The sequence below is a fragment of the Meles meles genome, chromosome 12, assembly GCF_922984935.1.
Source record: "Meles meles chromosome 12, mMelMel3.1 paternal haplotype, whole genome shotgun sequence".
In the NCBI taxonomy this organism is placed as follows: Eukaryota; Metazoa; Chordata; class Mammalia; order Carnivora; family Mustelidae; genus Meles; species Meles meles.
The window spans coordinates 74583553-74609382 of NC_060077.1; the positions used below are offsets into that span (position 1 = coordinate 74583553).

At 35.3% G+C, this 25830-nt stretch overlaps 1 protein-coding gene and 1 non-coding gene across 2 annotated transcripts in view; one reads left to right on the plus strand and one right to left on the minus strand.

The window, feature by feature from the left end:
* DCC (DCC netrin 1 receptor) overlaps positions 1-25830 on the plus strand; it is a 1182017-nt gene that overhangs the window by 954225 nt on the left and 201962 nt on the right. The window contains exon 13 of the mRNA XM_046024141.1: positions 18758-18899. Coding sequence (XP_045880097.1) covers positions 18758-18899 — 142 coding nt within the window. The remainder of the gene's footprint in view (positions 1-18757; positions 18900-25830) is intronic.
* Positions 20946-21052, minus strand: LOC123954766. The gene has a single exon (XR_006821142.1). It is a non-coding gene; the product is annotated as a U6 spliceosomal RNA (small nuclear RNA).

Consider the following 25830-nt stretch of genomic DNA (forward strand, 5'->3'; position numbering starts at 1 on the left):
ACAAAGTGAAGGTCAAGCAAAGCTTTATTTTGTGCCAAGCATCAAGAGTCTAACCGAATGTTCCAAGACGCACCTCTTACGAGAGAGGGAGACCCCACTCTCCTTTATGGACTGGCTTTTAAGGGCAAAGGCCGTGCAGTTGGGCCTGGCCACGCACAGGTGGCCAATGAGATTGTAACACACACAGGAAACTCCACAGTGATGCTAGGTGACCAATTGAGTTACAATTTACCCTAGTAGACATTTGAACCAGCCTATTACACCTTGAGTAGGATTGGTGCCAAAAAAGGCTCCCAAAGGGCGGGGCCCATACTCCTTTGTAACCAGACAGAGAGTATGCAACCCCCCACTGATCGGATGTCTCCACCTGGCCTGACCCACCCTTATATCTGGGCTTTGTTACCTGGAGCTGGTTTCTGGGACTTGTCTCCAAGTAAATCCCCTGGGGGAAAGGGAGCAGGGACAGTTTCTAAATAGGTCCTTACATAAATAGATATAGATATATAGATATCATAGAATGAAATCTAAATAAAAATTATATATATGCCATGATTGTTACTTGTTTGGCATTTACTTAAATTAATTTTTCATTAATGCTAATTATGGGCGCATCCTGCTTCATCAGCACCCAGTTTGATAACTTTATAGCGATATGACCCCCATCATGCCCTGCCCTCCTTCTGGGTCCTACGGACTCCTTGCTTTTATCTCCCTTTCAGCAGTCTCCCTCCCAACATACTCTCCTTTCCCTAGATGTCTGAGGAGATCACCTGGTAGAAGTTATGAAGAACCTAATTCAAATTTTTTTTTGTTTGTTTACGACAATTTATTTTATTGAGTCTAGGTAATCATTCTCTTCCTCACAAGAGTCCTCTCACTTCTCAGCTCCCTTCTTTTTTTCCTTCAAACTTTTGTCAGGGACCTCATGAGCTATCACCCCTTCTATCTGGTATTCCTTTATTTCTTCCTTCGTTGCACCTGTGTGCCCAAATCAGGCCCACACAATGTCTTTAAAGTGTAATGGAAATACTGTGGATATCCTGGTAACAAGGAAAAGGAAAGTCAAGAACACCTTGTGTAGGCTGGAACCATGTTTTGCCATCTAGTCTTGTTATACAAGAATCATTTTTAAAAGGAGTTGGATTGGAGCCTCCCCAAACTTCCCATGGGCCTTATTAGAGTTCTTAACTGATTGAGCTCTTTGCAGATGCTTTAGCCCCCAACCACACCTTACTTTCTAAATGTCCTCAAAAGAAACACTTAAAAAGCAGTGGAGTGTGACTCTACTGCTCTCTACACTGCCTCCTTCTGGAGGCCATACTTGTTCCGTCTGTCACCGCTGCCATCTGTAAACACATTGTGAGTACCAGATAGACAAAGCATCCTATCAGGGATGAGGATTAAAGATAGATTGTGTTCAGGTCCTTCTGGAATGTATTTCTCACTTATGGGGAGGCCCACACACATGGATGCATTTCTCCACTTTGCAGGATTTCTTTAAATACAATCTCAGTCCACAGGGCTTAGCAGATACATATAATAAGAGTGGAAATAAACTGAAAATTTGAAATCAATTGATGGGCATATTGGGGTTCATTATGCTAATCTAATTTTGTGATGCAATTATTTTGATAACATCTGTATTGAGATATAATCCATATACCATAGAATTTACCCATTTAAAGTTATGCATGCTTCACCACAATTCATTGTATGACATTTGGCCATCCCTAAAAAAGCCCTCTACCCTGTAGCAGTCACCCCTCATTTCCCTCCTATCTTCTTCCTCCATCAGTCATAGGCATTCTCTAATCTAATTTTGTCTCGAAGATGTCCATTCCCTGTAAATGAAATACAACATGTGGTCCCTTGTGAGTGGCTCCTTTCGATTAGCATAATGTTTTCATGGTTCATCCATGTTGTAGCATCTATCAATACTTCATTGCTTCATATGGTCAAATAATATTACGTTGTATGGATATGCTACATTTTGTTTATCTATTCAAAGGATGGTGGGCATTTAGATTGTTTCTACTTTTTTTCTTGGTATTATGAATAATGCTGTTATGAACATTTGTGAGTAAATTTTTGTATGAATGCATGTTTTCCTTTTTCTGGAGAATACCTAGAGAGAAATTCCTGAGTCATAGTTAATGCTACAGTTAGCCTTTTGAGGAACTGCCAGATTATTTCTCAAAGCAACTGCACCAGTTTACATCCCTACCAGCAATGTATGAAGATCTAATTTCTCCACATCCTCACCAGTATTGTTATTATCTGTCTTTTTGATCGTAGCCATCCTGGTGATTGTGTAATGATATACTACTCTAATTTTGTATTTGCATGGGACATTTTATTTATTTATTTTTTTTTTAAGATTTTATTTATTTATTTGACAGAGAGAGATCACAAGTAGGCAGAGAGGCAGGCAGAGAGAGAGAGAGAGGGAAGCAGGCTCGCTGCTGAGCAGAGAGCCCGATGCGGGACTCGATCCCAGGACCCTGAGATCATGACCCAAGCTGAAGGCAGCGGCTTAACCCACTGAGCCACCCAGGCGCCCCTGCATGGGACATTTTATAATAGAGTTGCAAAAAGGAAATAAATACCAAACTCTCTGTTTAAAACAGTTACTTGCACAAATATTTCATTTATGCTAAAAAAAAAAAGGCTGTAAAAAATCTACCATAGCTTGTGTACCAAACTATTTTTTGAAGTCCTAAATCCTAAAAAAGAATATGATGTGATAGTATGAAACTGTGGAGAATATTTTTTTTTTTAAGTTTGGAACAGTTGTTGGCTCTAAGAGTTGCTCCAAATCCTCTCTTAGAATAGTAAAATGAAAACACATGGTATTTTGCACACCAGAATGTTTGCAACTATTACCTAGTTTTAAGATATTTTAGTTCAAAATTGACTTTTTCTTTTTAAAAACCTGTGTTTGAAACAATTTTGTTCCTTTTGTGGCTAAAAAATACAGTCCAAGATCTCTTTTGAGGATGATTGTTGATGGGTCTGTCTTATGCATGAAAAAGGATCAACATACCTTTCCATTTCTAAAACATGAATAATTAAAAAGCAGATTAGAAATGGGGCTCTGTTGTTATCTATTGTTACTTAGGTTCTTCTTCCTTATGCTTGTCCTTCTGATGGACAATGGCTTATTCTGAAATACTTCCACATCATCCAGGAAAATGGCAGATTAGTTACATTAAACAAATCATTGGTTAGCTTCTCTCCATATTGTATAATTTAAGAAAAATCTATTACCATTGCTTAAAATAAGAACATTAAAAATATTTCATTGAATTGGTTTTAATCTCATTTTTAATAGAACTAATTATTCTGGAATTGTTTTATTCTTTTCTTTATAATCCAATGGTGTTCATGCAGGTATCATTTTAAGTAATCAGACTTAGTGTAATCAGTAATTAAAATTATAGGCAACTACAGGTGCTGCTAATTGTTAATCAATTAGACACATAATGAATGCATATCTAATTGAAATACTGATTGAAGTATTGATAGTTACCCAGAGTTTTTTGTTTTTTGTTTTTTGTTTTTCAAAAATAAACTATCTCTTACTGTTCTTAAATTAGAATGAGTTATTGAGATGGTGTTCCTTACTACTCTGGGTAGCTTCTCTGAACTTTAGTGAGAAAATGGACCCGTTCTTTCTGCATGTATAAATGAAATTGGTACAGTTGATCAGAATTGACCTGAGTGCCTGTTGAAGAGGTCTGTGAATCTTAATTGGTTTATTAGCATATTAACAGACAACATTTCTGCAGATGGTTCTGTGGGTCCTGAGTATCTGGATTTGGCAAATTCGGGGACGATTATATAGGAATCTAACAGTCATTAAACACTGATGGAATCCCTGTTTTGCCAGGAGGCTGCAGTTGGTATCACTGTCAGCCTGCTGCTCAGTCTTTACAGGAATTAATTAGCTCACATATTTATAGCAATTTGGTAATTATAATATCTGCATGACAAAAAAAAGATTTGACATTTATTGTTTTTGAAAAAAATGATTGTTGAAGTCACAAGATAGGCTAAAGCTTAGAAAAGAATATTTTGTCTATACCATCATAACTGAACATTATTTTGTACTTTCTGATCATTGAATCACATGAACAGAAGCATCTTAGCAAGAATAAGCAAAGGCTGAGCAATACTGTTTGCATTTCATAATTCATCAAATAATGACCAATCTAATTGAAAGGCATAAACTCTGCATGTAAAGCCAGAATTTATTTAACCAAAAGGAGAGCATCATATGGTGTGTCTGTTAAGCTTAATAGACGTAGTAAGTCCAATCTACCAACAGAATCATAGAATCTATCACTGAAAAGATTGTGCTCTTTCAGAAAAGTGTTTTAGGTGAATATGACTCTGTTCTAACAGCATGCCTGGAACATAGCAGGCATTCGGGGTATTATTTCAATAAACTAATAAAGGAATGCACATAAATAATGGCAAGATTTGCTTTGGGTATTAATCCAAAGAGAACAGATAATTATAAATCCAAAAAGTTTTTATTGTCATTTTAAAAATCAGCAATGTAGTAATGAGAGCACTGAGCTCTCCATTATTCATGTATCAATGATGTTTCACATGTAACAAGCACAGAATCCTCTCCTCTCAGCTGCCATAATTCATTTGTTAGGCAAAATAAGAATTTCCAAGTATAATCTGGGATGAAGGGAAGAAACTTGAAAAACAGTTTTGAAATTTTACTACATATTTAAGAATGTGTGAAGGTCTGAATAAATACCATTTTTACCCAAAATAAAAGAAATGGAAAACAGAAGAACTGCTATTTTATTATTCCATCTAATTGTATGGTGTGTCATTTGTTAACACATTATACATGACCTTGTTTTTAGTCCAGCAATTCTGTTGATGCCTGGACATTCAGGGTTTGTATGTAAAGTATAAATAATAAATTATATTTTTGGTCTGTCTTCTGGCTTTACCTGAACATTGAAATTGAGAACAGTTCCACTCACTCATTCTTAGAAGGAATATTTCTCCAACCTTCATTTCTAATAAGAGCGCAGCACGAAACACGTGACTCTGGAAGCAGCCAGCTGTTAATATGAGTTATGTGAATCTGACCTGTAATCTCACCTGACATTTAGAACTCAAATATTTTCCCTTATTTCTGCAAACACAATTAAAATATTTAGTCTCACTTCATTTTATGAGACATAAATAGCTATGTAAGTACTCTGTAATTACTGTACATTGTAATAAATGACCTCATAAATACATTGTAATGTCCCATGTAATTACATGGTAAGTCATGTCTTTGAGATGGCTGCTCTGAGATTGAAAGCCTGCTGGTTTCAGAGATTAATTACTTAGGGCCTAATTTGACAATTTACTTGAAGATATGCCACTGTTAAATAGCCACTTCTACTTCTTTAAAGAAAATTATTTTATAGTAACATTTTCCCTTATTCAATATAGACTGTATGTGTTTATCACTAAATATTGGACATGCCTAAATTTTAATGTACATTAAAAAATAGAGGGCATTGTTCTGTATAGGGTGAGACTCATTTGCAATCATATTTATCCTATCAAACATCAGATAGAAATTATTTTTGTGATGAAGGCTCTGGTTTGTCACTAAAGCAATTTTTAGTATATAGTGTTATAAAAACTTTGGTTTTTATTCTCTTACTGAGCACTGTACAACCTTTAAGCTAATATTTCATTTTTTAAGAGACATTTGGTATATCGTGATCATTTTAACATGAGTGCATTATTGCAATACTCTGAGTTCGTACTGGTTATTCTTGATAAATGCATTTTAACTCATATATTAAAAAAATTTCTTTAGTATAAATCAGTCTTTAAACTCTTTTCTCTTGCCTCAGTTGCTTAAATATTTGGTGATATTAATTATTCTGAAGTTATGCCATTCACCTTACTGCTTGAATGATATCTTGGTTTCCATGTTCTAAAACAAACCAACAAAAGAAGTAAGAAGTAAGTGGATATTGTATTTTCTGCCTTAAATTGTATATTGGTCTATTTTCTTGTGCCCTTGAAGGGTATAATTTTATATCTAACTGCTGATGTATTTGTGTTCTGGCTTTCCCAACTCTAGTTCCTGCATCAAGGCTATTACATTGTTTTTAGTAGTTTTATTTAGTAGAAATGAATAGTCTGAGAAAGGACCTAGTGATCTGAAAGAGTTAATGAGCCTCCCTAAACATCCAGCTTACATCCAGCGAATGACTTGGGTACTGGAGAATAAAGTCTATTGATACTGACAAATTCTGAAATGTATTACTCGTAAGATCGCTTTATCATGAACTCCAGGGAACAACCAAATTGCTTTATCGTAATGGAATTTTGTCAAAATGTGAATACCTCCTAGAAATTACATTCCCAGTTTCTAGGACCTAGAATGAAACAGGCCTGGCTACTAGACTTATGCATAGCAAATTATCATGTGGAAAAAAAAATGCTCTTTTAAATCCAAGAGTTTACAAAAAAAAAAGGAGATGCTAGATACATACCAATTCTACCCTTCTTTTTTTATTCCCTTTAATGTGGACTATAGTGTGTATTTGGGGGTGATTTTCTTGGTAGGCTTTAGAAACATAAAGTTAGTCTTATTTAGTTGGCCAAGAAAGCTTGGCTAGCAGGAAAAAATAATTGATTTTTCCTCATTTTTCATCCAGTAATAGAGACCATGCATAGTTACATACCTGAGAATCAACTCCAACAGGGCTTTAGTAATCAATGGAGAAAGCACTGTTTCTATGGGTCACTCAAAATATAGCAAAATCTACCATAACGGAACCACCTCTTTACACATGCACTGAATGGTTTATGAGAGGCAAAGAAAGTTGTTTTCCAGGGAAATGTAATCTAGTTGTTGTGATCAGTTGAAGTGTTCATGAAGATAATTCTGCCTGTATAAGAATCATTCATTCATTTATGTATTTTTATGTCTTCGATACACAATCATATGAAGCCAAAGTGACCTTTTACAAAGAATTGTAAAAGGAAAAAAAAATTAAAACAATAGTAGAACTTTGTATTTTTCAGTGTTTTTATGTTTCTGAACTCTTCCTCACTGATTACCCCTCAACAATTAGGTGAGTGAAAGAGTGGTCTTGTGATCTACAATCCATACAGTTAGGTCAATGATTCCTGATGTCACTTAACAAATTAATGAAAAGCTGAGAGTGGAACAGTATGCTTTCTGTCATCCATCTTATTATACTTATTGAATATCTTTTATTTACAAAATACTATTGTCTCTCTAAATGGCAATTTAGGGCTGCATACTAGACATAACATCCAGTAAGGTTTTTTTTTAAGCATGGGTTGTAAGAATTAAGGAACTCTCAAGTATATTTCCATTTACCTGTGCCTAGGATTTAAGCTTTATTTAACATTTGGAGTTAATTCTTAAATAGATGACTAGTATATGTAGAATAGGCATGCAAATTTGGGACCAGAGTTGAATTAGTGACACACCTGGAAAAGAGTCTGTGGACTACACTGGGCTGTTGTCCCCTTTTCTTCTGATTGACTTTTGTGCCTCATCTTTACATTACAGAGGAAATATTTTTTTTTAAATATTGCTCTGAAAGTATCCAAAATACTAACTTACCAGACTGCCAAATTACCAGTATAACATGGATGCCCTCTGTCTCCATGGACAGTGATGGATAGATGCTCTTACAGTGTAGGTTTGGAAACCTATTTGACCTTAATTTACTGGTTCAATTCCCCTATGCTACTAAAATGAAGTAGGTTAGATAAGTGATTAGTTTCCCCCCTTTTCCTTGGAATTGTGAAGGTTGAGCTCTCAGAATTTGATTAAAGGAGCAGGGAAAGTGGTGGCTTGTCAATTTCCCAGCATCAAATTAAATTTAACCCAGTTTACTTTAACCAAGAAATATAAAAATGGAACACATAAGAAATAGAGCATATTCCAGATGCCATTTCTTAGTGTGTGCAGTTTTTTTTGGTTTTGGTTTGTTTGTTTTTTGGGGTTTTTTTGTTTGTTTGTTTTTTGTTTTTGTTTTTTTAGTTTTATATGTGTGCATTTTCTACACCTAAAAAAGACAGTTCTGTGGGATGAATGGGTGTGGAATTCAGATCCAGTGTCAGGAGGGCTGTGCCCCTAAATCAAGAGTAAGGAAAGTAATTAGGGATGCTCCTTAAGGAAGACGGGTCACAGTAGCCAGAAAACAGAGCAGTAAATGGAAGCTGTCCCCAGTGGGTGGAGTCAGAAAGGGCTGACAAGAATTTCCAAGCACTGAATCAGAAAACCAGGAGGTTTGGCAGTTCAGAATGTGAAAGCAGGGAGTGCCTAGATTCAGAGAGATGAGTAACAATTGTCGGGGAATTCTGCCAGCCTCAGAGATGCACAAAAGAGGAGGTGCTGAAGGACTCACGCTTGGGTGTTTTGGAAAAACCAGGCAGATTACCAAGGTAAGAGAATACTGACAACAATGCAGCATCCTTACCTCCTGACTGGAGAAACCCAACCGCTAAAACTAAGACCCAGCTCAAAGTGGATTTGCGATATGATTTGAAGTTGAGCAGCCTGAGGAAAAGAATCCCAGTGTGGCTTAGCACAACATAACCAGGAATAGGATTTTTCAGAGTTGGTCAAGTAGGGTTTAATCCTCAGCGGGGAGACCCACTGGCACTATCTATGGGGAGCCAAGGGCCACCAGGGCAGAGATAAATGGAGGACTATTTTACAACTAAGCTAACCTATTGAAGAAATGTCCTTATCATTTCAAAGCCGTCAAACAAGATCACAACAGGCTAGCTTTCCTCATTTTTTAAATAAAAGCAATGTTTCTTCTCTGAATTTAGGACATAACATTTTATTTAAAGTGAAATATTTTTCAATTTGTACATAAACATACTTTTATTATTGCTCAAATATTTAACTTAGACTTGAGTGATACTAACAGACTTCACTCTGGAAATGTGTCACACGAAGTACTTGCTAACATGGCTTTATGTCATTTTGGATAACAGTTGCCTACATGAACTCAAGAATACCAATTTTAGTATGCTACCCAGTTTTCTAACTTCACTATCACAGGAGATTGTGTATTTATGATAGTGAAGTAAAAAAACATGTGAACATGCATATTTATGATAATGAAGTAAAAACAATCTGCAAGAATAGTATATAACTGCAGGAAAAATATATATAAACCTTCATAATATTTTTTTTTGGATTTTTTTTATTTGTTTATTTACAGCATAACAGTGTTCATTGTTTTGGCATCACACCCAGTGCTCCATGCAGTACATGCCCTCCCTATTACCCACCACCTGGTTCCTCAACCTCCCACCCCCCCACCCCTTCAAAACCCTCTGGTTGTTTTTCAGAGTCCATAGTCTCTCATGGTTCATCTCCCCTTCCAGTTTCCCTCAACTCCCTTTCCTCTCCATTTCCCCATGTCCTCCATGTTATTTGTTATGCTCCACAAATAAGTGAGACCATATGATACTTGACTCTCTCTGCTTGATTTATTTCGCTCAGCATAATTTCTTCCTGTCCCGTCCATGTTGCTACAAACGTTGGGTATTCATCCTTTCTGATGGAGGCATAATACTCCATTGTGTATATGTACCACATCTTCCTTATCCATTCATCCATTGAACGGCATCTTGGTTCTTTCCACAGTCTGGCGACCGTAGCCATTGCTGCAATAAACATTGGGGTACAGATGGCCCTTCTTTTCACTACATCTGTAATGTAAATCTGGGGTAAATACCCAGCAGTGCAATTGCAGGGTCATAGGGAAGCTCTATTCTTAATTTCTTCAGGAATCTCCACACTTTTTTCCACAGTGGCTGCACTAACTTGCATTCCCACCAACAGTGTAAGAGGGTTCCCCTTTCTCCACATCCTCTCCAACACACATTGTTTCCTGTCTTGCTAATTTTGGCCATTCTAACTGGTGTCAGGTGGTATCTCAATGTAAACCTTCATAATATTTTATTGACATTTCATCAAATCTATACTCGGTTAGCCCCTTAAAGTGTATAGGTTTCTAAAGAGCCAAAACATATTTTGGAAATTGTTCACACAATTATATACATAGAAAATTTTTAAATACTCTTTAATTAGTGAATTAAGTTCTATTCCAGTTTGAAATTCAATTTAGTTTCTTTAAGCACCAATAAAATATTTACCAAATATTTAGATAAATATCAAAGGTTAAATATTAAATGTTGTTATTGTATAGTTTGGCTATTATTAAGATATCATTTATTCTAAATGATAAAATTAGAAAATGCCCTTCCCAGCATTAACTAGAATATCATTAATATGGGTATCTTCGTTTCTCTATCTTCTGGTGTCATTTATTAATACTACTAGAAGGTCCAGGAAACTTCTTTTTTTTTTCTGAAAGTGGATTGTTTTTCAGACAGTCTTATCCCAGTAAATGCATCATCATCTACTGAGTAGCTTATGCCAGAAACTTGAGTCAATGTTGATGACTTTACCTTCTTCACACCTGATATTCAATGAATCACGGTGTCCTGTCAAATCTACCTCCAAAAATATAGACAGCATTTCTTCACTTTTCCACATTCCTCAACTCTCTATTGTATTCCACAATCTCTTCTTTTCCACCTATACCAGAAGGTTCTATGGGCTATTCCAAGAAATGTGAATCACACTCTACAGAGTAAATTGCTCAGTAAATATTCATGGAAGAAAAGGATTTTAAGAAGTGTTATTAGGTAACTTCTCTCTCTCGATGCTGTTCACGTGCAGAAGAAAAGTTGTTGAGTCAGTGTCCAAGTGAGTAGGTCCACATCCTGGAAGCATTACTGATAGACAGGGTCTTGCTTTGGACCTTTGTCTACTTCTGCCTTTATTTCCCTCTCTCTGTCTTTTAAACTCTTAACCTCTTGCCTCACTCCTTTTCTCTTTAACGCCTTCTCTCCCTTGAAGTTCCAAGCATGTTCCCATCATCTGCTTTAATCCACATCAGAACCCTTTAAGGTAGGTGTTTCTTATATTGCAGATGAGAAAACCGACTTGGAGAACTTTAGCAGCCCATCGCCTGATAAGGAAGATAATGCATATGGGTGTGAGCAGGGTGACACCTGGAAGCAGGGGGATCAATTAGTGAGCTGTGGCAATATTCTGGGCCATGATAATTAAGGTCTGAGTTAGGGCAGTGGCAGAGGGAATGTAACTATGGAGATAGATGAGAGATACAATAAAAAAAGTTCTTTAAAAGTGCTGATAGCACTCTTTAATAAAAAAGCATAGGATGTCATGGGTATGGAAAGCATATTTCATTCTTCATGCAACATGAGATTCAACAAGTCACCAGAAATACAGAACAGAAATAAAGGGCAAAGTTCAAAACTTATTTTCAATTAAGTGTCAATATCCTTGGATTCCTGCTGTTTTGGCCAAGGCATTCTTATTTGCTGTAAGGACCTTCTTTCAAATGGTACCCTTCAATTCCCTTCTATGGGAATGCTATCCAGATGAAACCATCAAAAAAAAAAAAAAAAAAAAAAAAGTCTTTCCTACAGTCCCTGAATATGTTTGGAATGGGGCCTATCTTCCTCTGCAGTCCATTCTAGAGAGAGTAAAGGAGAAGGTCAGTGTCCTGTGGGATATGTGGAATTTAAAAATAGGAGCTTATGGAATGTGGCTTCAGAGAAAAATTGGGGGTGGCAGGCATATCAGGTTTGGTTTTTTTTTTTTTTTTTCCTGTTTTGTTACTTACTACTCATGTGCTAGAGTGAAAGAAAAGCAAGGAAAGGAATTAGTGGAGCCCATAAAAAGGATAATATCACATCACCAAATGGAATAGGATTATCTCAAAAAGTTAGAAAATAATGGCCAGGGAAATCAGATTTTCTTTTCAATCAGTAAACCTAACTGCTCCTACCATGCTAACTTGGAAAGAAATTCATTTTTATGATAATCAAAAAGGAGATGGAAGGATTTGGGGAAGCTAAATTTTACAGTTCTTCTTTTATTTCAAATCTGGAGAAAAAAGTGAAATTAATCCTTGATTCAAGATAGAACACTGGCAACAGATTGAAAAGGATTAATTTCACCCTCTCAAGTAATGAAAGAACCAAAAGTCAAGTCACAGCTATTAGAATGGATTTTTCAAATGCCAAAGGACATGTGTTAAATATTTTTAATAAAAATAATTACCAGACTTACCCATGAAGACTAGGTTCAAGAATGTTCCCATAACAGTGACAGCTTTAGGTGACTTTGTGGGGGAACAGGCAATGAAGTCTGACCTAAGCACTGACAACAAATCCTATACAGAAGATAAGATACATTATGCCATTGAATATGAAAAATTTACTGAATACTTTGAATGAATGTCCCAAAACAATATAATTTAGGACACCCAGCCACATCTGCAGAAGGAGAATCTGCAAGGAAAGAATTTGACCACTTGAGACTTTGCCATCTGCTGGTTCTTGCTTGAAACCAATGAAAAGCATAAAAAATGTTAATAAACTTAGCTGCTGCCCATCTATGAGAATGAATACAAGAGGTGAAATTACTTCCAAAGATGAATGATAACCATTGAGGGGCTTTGTCTCCAGGCATGTAGAGTGTATCACTGATTCTATTAATTAATTGATGCTAGACATCGATATTAAGGTATTGGCTATGTGGGAATAATTTATACAATCACTGAAAATCCTCAAATATGATCAAGAAAAATTATTATCTGTCAAAAACTAAGTATTGCTCATGTAATCATTAGTATAATTAAGTTCCCCAGGCTTAGCAAGTGATTTGTAGACATACTAAAGCACAATCATTCTCCTTGTTTCAATATGTGCATTGGGATTAGGGTCATTTATAAGACTTAAAAGAGGTCACTCAACAAAGACACATAGCAAAGTAGTAACTGGAAATCATAAGCTTCTACCTCTTGGTCAAAGTTTAATGTCTTCTTTTGTATTTTTATTTTCTACTTGAATTTAATTTTGACTTTAAAAAATAAACTTGTAGTCCATAAAAATAACACTTTTTGATTTGCCAAGGGCCATTTGTGGGAAGCTGATTGGATGTATTAAAAACTAATTGTTTAAATTCAGATTTTATTTCTTTCAAGAATATTTTGGGGGAATTTAGGTGAGTAGAATTTCCAAGTAGAAGTTCTATGATTATTTTAGTGTAAGTTAATAAAAATATTAGGCTCAAACATTGGATAATCTTTCTGTGATAGTACAAGATGACTTCTGTCCCTCATTTAACTCTGTGCCTCAATTTTCTTTTTTGTAAAATTGTAAAATGGTGATAATATCTGCCATGGCTACCTTGAAGCATTGTAAGATAAGTAGTGGGTTGTAAATATAAGGTATGACTCTTCATCAAATCTGGCTTTCTTTGCTAGTTTCTAAAACACTTGAGAACAACACATCCACATATGTGCATGTACATGTGGGGGAAGGGGTGGAGAAAAGGGATAGGAGAGTATATATGTATTTAAGGCTATATATTCTTTGGGGTCCAGAGACATCATATTACTATTTTTTCACTAGTTTGTCTCTTTAGCCAAACGCCGTGGATGAGCACACTCATCAAACATATGTCTGCTTGGCATGTCCCAAAAGACTTTTAACTTTTTTCCAGTCTACTTTTCCATTACATTGTCCTATATGTCCCATTGGCTCTAGCCATTAAGAGATTACTTGAGCTTCACTTGAAGGTGCTGCTATACATTGTCATGAAATCTTGAGCTTCCTCTTGATATTCTCTTTGTCTTGTGTATCTTTTCTATCCCCTCCATAAAGTTTTACTCATATTTGAAGTCTTTCTTGTTTCATATTTGAAGTCTTTCTTGACAATATGAGACAGTTAATTTCTTCTTCTCTTGTATTTCCATTGTATTTTCTGGGACTCTCTGCTTTAGTATTCAACACTTTGTATTTTCATTGAGCTTATGTATCTATATCCTCAGCCGCAATGGATATACCATGACTTGTCTGGATGTTTTTATAGTCCCCAGATAGTGTTTGCTACACAGCAGAGATGCAGTTAACATATTTTGAATGAATAATAACTGTATGAATTAGACTTTCAGCCTCTTGAACTCCCATGGGAGGCAATATTAAATAGTAAAGAATACAAGTTTCAAAATCATATAATTTCAGTTCAAATCCTGCCTCTATCACTTGGTGGCCATATAGGTTCAATGTACTTACTTATCTGTGTCCTAATCTATGTGATTGTACAAAATTAGGGCAAGAGACCTTAACTCAGGGTCATTGTGAGGATAAAAAACCTAACTGACTTGGATATATAGGGTGCTTAGACCATTCCCAGGTCTATAGTAAGGAAACAAAATATTTTTAACAAGTATTTTTAAGAGTGGCATTATTTTGTCACATTTAAAGGGTAGTGAGGGTGAGATAAATGATCTTAGTAGTGTCGTACTCTTTCAGATATATTCGAACTTAAATCATCAGATTAATTCTATTCATATAAGTTCCCCTAAAATTATTAAAATGTATTTGTTGTATATTTACACTTGATCCTTATTATTTTCAGAGTCTGAATTTTGCAGATTCACCTACCTGCTAAAATGTATTTGTAACCCCAAATCAATACCCACAATATTTTTCCGGTCATTTGCAGACTTGTACACACACTGAACCATGAATCTGAACCAATGAAACACTGAACCAATGAAACAATTGGAATCTCCAGAAGAACACATTCCCAGTTGAGACTGAACAAGGAGAAACTTCTTATATTATAACCAAGTGTCCTTTCTGTGGTCAAATAAATGCCACTTTCTTCTTTTGCATTTATTTATTTACTTTTGCTTTCTGTTGGTGATTTTATTATTTAAAATGCTCCCCAAGCATAATACTGAAGTGCTACTTAGTATCACTTATTGAGTGAGACTGTGATGTGCCTTAGGGAGAAAAATCCATGTGTTAGATAAACTTCATTCTGGCATGAGTTATAGTGCTATTGGCCATGAGTTCAATGTTAATGTGTCAACAATATTGGATAAGATGTCTTTAAGCAGAAACACATATAAAACAAGGTTATGTATTGATGAATTGACAAAAATGTAAACAGAGGCTCATAAGAACTTAAACCTGTATTTCCCTAGGAGTAGTATTACCGTATTTACAAATTGAGTGTTTGAGGCAACGTTATAGAACATGGCTACTACAAGTCATGAGAATTGACTGGCATGTCATTGACATTTTAAAAAAATGCTTAGCCAGTAACTGACTTTACATAATTTATTAAATCCTTTTAGACAAAGGCACTTGGTCATTTGTAGAGTAATAGCTAATTTACAGTAATCTAAAAGAAGAGGCTTTGACTTCAGTTCCCTTGGAGAATACTGCCCTGCGTCTGCTACTTCCACATGATTGAAACAATATCAAAGTCTTCCTTCCATTGTGGGCCAGAGACTCAGAAATCCATTCCCTGACTTTGTGTCTGGTCTCCTTCTGACAGTCATTCATTTCTACCACCTCAAAAGAACAACTTCATATGTTTATTTTAAAAATTAATTTAGGGGCCTGGATAGTTCAGTCGGTTAAGTATCCGTATCTTGATTTCAGCTCAGATCATGATCCCAGGGTTGTGAGATCAAGCCCCACGACAGGCTCCATACTCAGCATGAAGTCTGCTTAAGATTCTCTTTCTCCTTCTTCCTCTGCCCCCCACCACTCTCTAAATAAATAAATAAATAAATAAAATCTTAAAAAATTATTAATTTAAATGTTCATCGAAGTGTTACATGCACATTATTTTTTTCAAATAGGTTTGTAACTAAAACTAATAGACTCTTACCTTACCAGCCCTGCTCCCATTCCCTCCAGACTCCCATGTTCATCACTCTTTCTTTTCTGGAATTTACCTTCATGTTTTACAAGAGTGTGCTCAGGTAGCTGGCCTTAATTCCATAGCTTTAGTTCACCAGTTTTAGATATCACCTGCTGATTTATTTTTATGTCAGCATTTAGCACTCTTTTACATGTCCATCCCTATTCCCCTTTACCAAACATCTTCCTTTTTTTCTCCTCCTACTCTTCTTTCTCCTCCTCTTCATTTTCATTCTAGTCCTTCTTCTGCTCAGAGGTATAATTAATTAAAGTGAAGTGAAATCTTCAGTGTTTATTTCTATGATTGTATTATTTCACTGGAAATGCTGTAGCAAACCCCACAGATTAGGAAACCTAAACAAACCCAGTTACTCGTTTTCTTAGAGCTCTGGAGGCTGGAAGTCAAAGTTCAAGGTATCAGGAGAGTTTTTTTCTCCCAAGTCCTCTGTCCTTGATTTACAAATGACTCTCTTCTTCCACTTTCTTTACATGGTCTTCTTCTGTGTCTGTCCCTGAATCTCTATTTCTTATAATGACATTAGTCATATTGGATTAGGCCTCATGCTAATTGGCCTCTTAACCTAGTAATTTCTTCAAAGTCCCTACCTCCAAATACACTCAAATTCTGAGGTATTGGGGATTAAAACTTGTGAATTTAGAACAGGGGCACAATTCACCCCATAATAATATATTTTGATGATTACATCCACCTATATAACAAACATGAAATAAAGATGCAGAATATTTCCATCACACTGAAAAGTCTCTTTCTTCCCATAGCCAGTTAGTCCCCCAGTACAACTGCCATGAGCAACTGCTGGTTTTCTTTGTATTACTATAAATTAGTTTTGCCTATTCTTGAACTTTATATAATGAAATTATATAGTATGTATTCTTTTAAGTTTATGTTTTATTATTTCCAATCTTATATCATATTAAAATTTTCTTTACTGTATTCCTGAGAATTCCTTTTTTTTTTCTTAGATTCCCCATTTCTTGGATTTCTTATCTTTTTCTTTCTGTTTCTGCTCTCATTTTCCCGAAACACACCCTCATTAGTCTCCTGATAAAAGGAATGGAGATGGATATGTTTGAAACCATGTATTTCTGAAAATTCCCTCTAGTTGTACTTATATAAGCATATATTCTTACACTTGTGTTGTATTTTCCTTACACTTGGTAGTTTGTTTGTATAGCCTTGGAAGTCCAGGTTTAAAATATTAGGATTAGAATTTTGTAAGTACCGGTCTGTTGTTTCTAACTTTAAATATTGAGAAATCCTACTCCTTACTATTTTGACTCCTGATCATTTTTTATGTGACCTGCTTTTTGTCCCCCATTTTGGAAACTTTTGGATCCTCTCTCTCCATGAGGCTGTAGTGTTTCCCAGTAATGTGCCTTAATGTAGTTTTTTTTTTTCATGCATGATTCAGACAGTCCATAATCCTTTTTAGACTGAAGTCTCAAATTTTCTAGTTCTGTAAGTTTTTTATTTCAGGGGGGGGTTCTTGTTTTTGTTTTTGTTCTTCAGTAATTTTCTGCCTTCTATTTTTCCTATTTTTTTTTCATTATTTCATCTTATTAGTTGGATGTTGGGAATTATGGACTAAAACTCTAATTTCTTTTCTCTCCAAATTTCTATGTTCATCTTTTTTTTTTAACCCACTAAAATTTAGGAGATTTCTTTTAATTTATCTTCCAAGTTATTTGTTGAATATTTAGCTGATGCAACCAAATTACAAATATCATATTTTAAAATAATCTTTATTTTTTCTGTATTTTTATTCCTTTCACAGATGCACTGTCTTCCCTTAGATTATCTGGGTATTAATGATAGGTTTTTGGATCCCTTCTCTGCTCTAAGCATCAGTGCTGTTTCCTTCAAGGGCCATTATGTTCTTACGTATTTTTTCCTCTTTTATAGTAAAGGCTTTTTTCTAAATGTCTGATAGTCTTAAATTTCTGGTTTACATTAAAATGAAATAGATACTAAAATTTGATTGAAACGTGCAAATTCTAGTGCACGAGTTGGGTTATTAAGTGGGAACCTCATTATTGGGGGATTAATCAGAAATCTGGCTGTTATTTTCTCTAGGACCTAACTTAAAATTCTCTCTAGAGAGTTATTACCTGATATTCTGCCTGGGGAATATACACCTGCTTTTCACTGCTCTGACTGCAGAGGAAGAAAGAAGACTTGGGTGTCTTTGACTTAATAAGTCAAAAATAAGTCCCTTGCCCTCATCTCTGCTTTCCTCTCTGCCTCCTATCTCTGAATCTGTGGATTCTGTTTCAATATCCCTAGAGGATAAAACTGCCAGCTACTCCCAGATCACTGAGTGTTAGTAGATTGATTTTACTGAATGTGAGTAGGATTCTCAAACCATCTTTTATTTCAACACCATGCTTCAGTCTTGTCTTTCAAGGTACTTAGGAAGCAACAATTTCTAGTCTTCCCTGAACTTTGTCATGTAAATCACCTTATTTTTCATTAATATCTCTTAAGGGGTAATTTAGGTTTCATCTTTCTCGTTTGACTCAGCCACCACACTTCTCTCAGTTTGCACCTCTTAAATATTTGTTAACGTCTCTCATCCATTAGACTCCTATTCTCTATTTCCTTATAGGTTTATACCCTTTAGAATATTTTACTGTCATTTTAGTGGCATTTACAAAGAAGAGGTGTAATCAGTCGAATTATATATTTTTGTCAAAATCATACGAAGAGGAATATGTCAGATAGTAAGAATGGCTTTAATTTGGTTCTGTGGGGTAATCCCTAGCACTTCTTGCCTCTCTACTTTATTCACACTTAGGTTTGGGTCATTTCTTTGACCCCATCCTGTCATCCTTATTCTCTCCAATGTTTTAATTTACATCTATTATCTTGCAGAGTATCAAAGTAAGCTGGCTGCCTCCTCCATCAGGCACACAAAATGGATTTATTACTGGCTATAAAATTCGACACAGAAAGACGACCCGCAGGGGTGAGATGGAAACATTGGAGCCCAACAACCTCTGGTACCTTTTCACAGGTCAGTGTTCTCATGGTGTAATGTTGCAAGGTTTTGATGAATTAAGTGCTTTAGAAATAAAATGTACTCTCACTTCCAGGGAACATTCTTTTGTTGTTATTGTTGTTGTTTTTCCTGACAGGTGACATTTATGGGTCTGAACAAGAATAAGCTTTATATTCTTAACTTGATATTCTCTATAATGCTTTCAGTACATATTTTGCCTCTGGATCATGATCTTAATAAATGTATCGATTTTTTTATCCAAATTAGCTTCTCAGCATTGCTGATTCAACAACAGCTTCTCTTGTCAAATAACTTTTAACTTTTTAACTAATAAACTTAAAAAACCATCTAATCAAATGGTCCCAAGTTTAAGTTACTTTGATCCCTCTTCCCCTAATCTCCAGCAGTGAGGATGGGGTTGGAAAATGTGGAGAAGTGTAGTTTGGGAAATAAAGACTGTTCTACTTTCTATAAACATAAAAGTAAATTCACTTTTGTAGCAATATTGGTGTAGCTCATAGTAAGTAAAGCTTCTTTATGAAAACCGGACCCAGTTTCTGTGCTGTAGTTAAATAACATGCATTTTATTTTATAAAATTAATAATCATGTGTCTATTTAATTTTAACTATTAAAACCTTTAATTCATGTCAGGCCAGGTTCCCAGAAAACAGAGCCTGAGGTATGCTTTCAACATAATGCCTCTTGGGGGGTGAAAGCCCAGGAAAGCACCAGTGAGGGAAGAAAGAAAGTGATAAAGGAAGATGAGAAATCAATAATGGTGACATATCATTGCGGTGGCCACAAGTTTAGAGTAAACAGACTTCACCTGGCCTCCCAGGGTGTCTCCTCAAAGGCCACAAGAAGCACTATGTATCACAGTCAGTGGCTGGATAGGAAGCCTGTCATTGGTCAAAGTCCACCAATAGGCTATTATATATTCTGTATCTCCAAACAGCACCTGCGAAGTTAGAGCATCTAGTGAGTATGCAAATATGGAGTTCTCTCCTTGTCAGTGAGTACTTTATATGGTGGTTGCTTGGTTTAAGGTAGCAACGGTACTCAAGGCGGCCTTATAGCTCTAAGAAGAGCATGAGCTATTGCCGGGGACTTGGGAAGCAAAGCATATAGCAGTGGCTCGTGATAGGAACTGGTGGGTGAAGTTGAGCAAATCTGGAATGGCGCATAAACTGGGTCCAGGAAAATATACAAACTGGAATGCATAACTGACAGCTAATAGATAAAGTAAACTATCATTGCAAACAAGAAAAGGCGAAAATAACCCATATTTTACTCCTTTCTCTATTCCAAGTACTCACTAAATTTTCATTTGAAATCATAGTGTGTACACACACACACACACACACACACACAACCCATACATTTTAAGCTGCTTGTTCAGCCCACAAGCTGAGACTTGATCAAAACCTGCTTTTCCCATCAGTTTTTTTCCCCCTTTTATGCCTGTAAAATTTTAGCCTAATGGTGAGAATTCTTCCAAGGTAGATTGTCAAAAATCACACTACTTGTTTTATATCTGGACAAAATCTCTTAAGCAGGTATTATTGTCTGTAAGCAGAAGTTATGGCACTCTACCACATCATTTAAGAAGCTTAAGAAAAGCAAAGACCCTAAGTCTTTTTTCCTGATGAAATTACAGGAAGAAGGTAACAATAACTGAAGTTGAGGCGAGGCATATGTGCTCAATGGGATACTTAGTACGACATGTAGTTTATTTTGAAAGAAATCGCCAAGATTGAAAAAATCTTGCTGAAAGTTTTAAGTATAATTGCCAAGATATAATACTAGACTGGAAGAAGAGTCTCTAAGGATAATTGTATCCAAGTGCCCCAATTTTATTGTGGTATAATTGTCATATGTCTTTGTATAAGTTTAAGGTATACAGTGCAATGGTTTGATTTTTGTTTATTGTGAAATAATTGCCACTCTCAGTTTAATTAAAAGCATTATCTCAGATAGATACAACAAAAAGAAAAAGAAAAAATTTCCTTGTGTTGAGGACTCCTGGGATCTACTTTCTTAAAATTTTGATCTATATCATACAAAATGTGGACTGCATCCAGAATTTGCAAGTCATCCTCGAATAGAGGCTGTGCTAATCTTCTCTGTGTCACTCCAATTTTAGTGTACGTGCTACTGGAGCAAGCACCATGCCTTATTTTTTTGGTAGATATTGACATTTGAAGTCCTGAAACCTTTTTTTTTTTTAATTTTTCTTCTCAAAAGGAAAAGGTCAAAAATATTTTTAAAAATTTTATAGAATAATTAAAGGATAAATGTTCTGATTGAAAAACTAAGGATTGGATACTCAGTTTATAGAACTATAAAAAGCCAATATGCATGATAAAATGTTCAAACTCATTAGTAGAGAAATGCAAATTGAAACAAAAATGAGTTAGCATTTTCCTTTGATTAAAGTAATAAAGATATAAATGAATGATGATACCTTGTTTTGGAAAGCATCTGAGAGAAATAATGAATACTCCTATACTTCTGTGGGCCAGAAGATTCTGGAATCTCTCTGGAAAGCAATGTGGAGATATGTGTTATACACAGGTGTAAATATGTGTGTGTGAGAGAGAGAATGGGAGAGAGAAAGAGGCAGAGATCTTCATAGATATATGATCTAAGTTTTCTACTAAGAATTTATTCCAATTCTGAGCCATATTTTCTGTGAAGCTTTTAATTATAAATAAGTTCATTGCACTGTTACTTTAACACCCAATTATAAGAAAAAAAGACTTCAAGTATCCAAATATAGGCAGTTTCCTAAAATATTTCATCAAAATCATGTCATGGAATACTGTTAGAAGCCATTGTTGCAAATGATATGATCTGTTGCAAATGATATAATATAAAACTATTAAGTCACATGTAAATATTTAAAACATACTGTTATGTGAATAACTAAACTGTAAATCAACATTAATATACAAGCCCATATTTATAAATAAAAAAATGAGTTGGTAGAAAAATATTTAGAGTAATATATATACCAAAATATTGATAATGATTATTATTTACATAACAATTAAATATGTGTTTTTTAAATTGTACATATAAAATGAAAAAATTCAAGACTCTAGTGTCATATTATGTCATATCATGTCATACCATATGTCATGTCATATCATACCAAAATTGAAAATTCCTACCACTGAAGCCAATTCCATGTCCACTGAACAGCTAAATGGCAAGTGGTCCAGAAAATAAAGAATAGTAGCCCCACAGCCTAGAGAAACTGCTGGTATGAAATGTTTAGTAATTATGATATTTGTGGCAAATGGAATTTAATACATTCAACTCAGTATTTTTTTTAAATATTTTATTTATTTGTCATAGAGCACAAGCAGGCAGAGTGGCAGGCAGAGGCAGAAAGAGAAGCAGGCTCCCTGCTGGACAAGGAGCCCAATGCAGGACTGGATCCCAGGACCCCAGGATCATGACCCGAGCCGAAGGCAGCAGCTTAACCAACTGAGCCACCCAAGCGTCCCCATTCAACTCAGTATTATCAAAAATTCTGACTCCCTAAATATACAAACTTTTAGGATCTTTACAGAAATTGAAATCATTAAAAAAAAAAAAAGGCAAAAAGTCTGTAATAAAGGCATCATCAAGGATGGTTCCTTCTGGAGTTTCTGAAGGAAAACTCATCCATGTTTCTCTCCTAACCTCTGCTGGTTGCTGGCAATTCTTGTCATTCTTTGGCTTATAGATATGCCTCTCCTACCTTTGCATAAGGACACCAGTCATTGGATAGACCCCACTATAAATCCAGGATGGTTTCATCTCAAGATCCTTGACTAATTCGGGGCGCCTGGGTGGCTCAGTGGGTTAAGCCGCTGCCTTCGGCTCAGGTCATGATCTCAGGGTCCTGGGATCGAGTCCCACATTGGACTCTCTGCTCAGCAGGGAGCCTACTTCCCCCTCCTCTCTGCCTGCCTCTCTGCCTACTTGTGATCTCTCTCTCTGTGTCAAAAAATAAATTAAAAAAATCTTAAAAAAAAAAAAGATCCTTGACTGATTATATTTATAAAGATCCCATTTCCAAGTAAGGTCACATTCTGAAGTTCCAAGTATACATGAGTTTTGAGGTGAACACTCTTCAACTCACTACAGACTCCTTTTATTTTTCTTCTTGAGGACAATTATATTCTCTAATAAACTTTGTTCAAAAATAAATAATTCAGTCCTGTATTTTATTCTTCTAAAATATATGGGACAATTAGAGTTTTTAATTAGCATGAGATATAACCCATTACCACTCTGGTTTAATACCATTCTGGTCAAAAGCAAAGAAATAGGATGGATTAATTAGCTTGCTGTTGGAATAGCTCACAAATGCCCAGTCCCATCTGTATAGATTTATATGAATCTGAACTCCAAATTTGAATCCTTCGTTCATACTGTTCCTTCTTCAATAATTATAAAGTGAATTTGGGAAGATAAACAATCTGGGCAGTTAATATTTATAAGGTTATGTGATATTTATTGTATGACAAAGTCACACAGACTCTATTTTTCATTTGAAATGAAGAAATAAAAGTCTTCATAAAATAGTCTCATATCCTTAAAACATTAAAAAAGAGTTTCACAGAGCCTCTGCCTTGCTCTTCCCTTATGTGTGACCCAACTTCGGTAATGCCTGTTGCTTTTCTAGATGTGGAAATGTCTTCAGTACTAGAAAGCATCAAGGAGCCAGAAAGTACTACACACTGGTAGATTGGTTGTGGTTTTGACTTGTCCCCAGGATATGTTTACTAATTTATGCAATTTTTAGTTCGCAGAAGTAATTGATTTTTTTATGAATCTGCAGCACTTTAGAATGTACAAGATTTGACCCCATGTTTCCAATACCTTTAAGATATGAGGATATATTGATTTTTCTGTTAGAAAATTGGAAATGTCAGAATGCTTTATTTGGGTGGTATAAATATTCAGGTGAAGAGACTCAAACTTTTTTTTTTTACAGTCCTCTTTCTGTTAGACAGGTGTTTTTTGTTATGTGTGTTTTTTACTAGGATAATGAGGCATCTGCAATAACAAAGTAATTCAGTTATAACAAGGATTTTAAATCACTGTTACCAATTTCATTGTGAGATCCCATGTCAACTAAATTTTAAAGTGTTGTTTTTAATTTTGAGTACTCTTCAGAGAAGGTTATTTAGAATTGAATGTAAGAGTTTTCTTGTGTTTCATGGCCAATACAGAATAAACATAATGATAAGCATGCATTGATATTTTATGGACTGAAAAATGATACAGTAGCATAGACTTTCACAACAAGGTTGACATTAGGGGACTAAAGGGAAATTATATTCTTTGAATAATGCACCATCTCTAACCATAAGTTGTATAAAATTAGAAAGAGAACAGAAATACAGAGCTTGAAGGCACTTAGTATTAGGGATACAAACAGGCAGAAGACCATCTGCTTTCAACAATACATTTTTTTCACAGCTAGGAAAAGCATTGCTACTTACACCAAATTATACTTAGAAACATCTAGGAAACACTCAGGCACAAGCATGCACCCACAGAGGCACCAACATACACACACACACCCACCCTCACATACACACACGCACATTGAGATCGACCTAGAGTCCCTGAAAAACAGAGTGGGAAAAACACCATTCATCTCATGCATGGCCCTTGTTTTGCAGAAGAGTAACAGATTTGAAGAGTGACGTTGTTAAGATCTACCAACCAGACTGTAGGCATTTCAGGTCCTAGTTATGTACTCCTTGTACTATAAAATATTGTCATCCTTAATTCACTGTATTATTAATGACTCTATCATATGAATCTGTAAATGATAATTGGTATTTAAACTAACTTTAACATTTACAACAATAATAATACCAACATGAAATTTGACAACAGCCACTATGCTGAAAACAGTACGGAGTTTCTTCAAAAAATTAAAAATAGAACTGCCATATGATCCACCTATCCCGCATCTGGGAACATATCCAAAAGAATTAAAATCAGGATGTAGAAGAGTTATCTACATTCACATGTTCGTTGTAGCACTATTCACAACAGCCAAGATAGACAATTCAAATGTCCACTGACAAATAGATAAAGAAAATGTGGTAAAAATAGATACACAATGGAATATTATTCAGTCTTAAATAAAATAAGGAAAGCCTGCCATTTGCAACAACATAGATGGACCTGGAAAACATGCGAAGTGAAATAAGTCAGTCACAGAAGGACAAATACTGCATGATTCCTTTTATATGAGCCATTTAAAATAGTCAAACTCATGAAAGCAGAGAATAGAATGGTGTTTGCCAATGAAGAAAGGGAGGGTAAAATGGAGTTGTTCATTGGGTATAAAGTGACAGTTATACAACATGAATAAATTCTAGAGATTTTCTATAAAACAATACTGTATTGTGCACTTAAAAATTTTTACCAAAGTAGATCTCATGCTAAGTGTTTCTACCATTACAAAAAAAAAAAAAAAGAGGACACGAGTAATCTTTTGGAAGTGGTTATTCCTGTGGTTGTAGTAATGGTCTCATGGATGTTTGCATATGTCCAAACTCATCAAAATGTATACAGCAAATATGTCCGTTTTTTGATGTATTAATAATATTCCTTGGCAAAGCTGGAAAACATCTATAGGAAAAACACTTTATATATTTTTTTTCAAATTTAGTCTTTGTAACAATTTTTTATGTATATATTCCCATTTTATTAATGAGGACACTTAGGCAAAGAGGGAGGGTAAGCAAGCTTTTCAAGGTCGTGTACTTCATGAGTGGTAGAGTAAAACTAATATTGCCTGAATTGAAAACCTATACCCCTAGCTCTTAAACCGTAGGTAATGTGTTGCCAACCACAGACAATGAATGTGTGATTTTGTGTGTATAGAGGGATACACAAAGTGGAATAATGCACAATTGAAAAAGTATC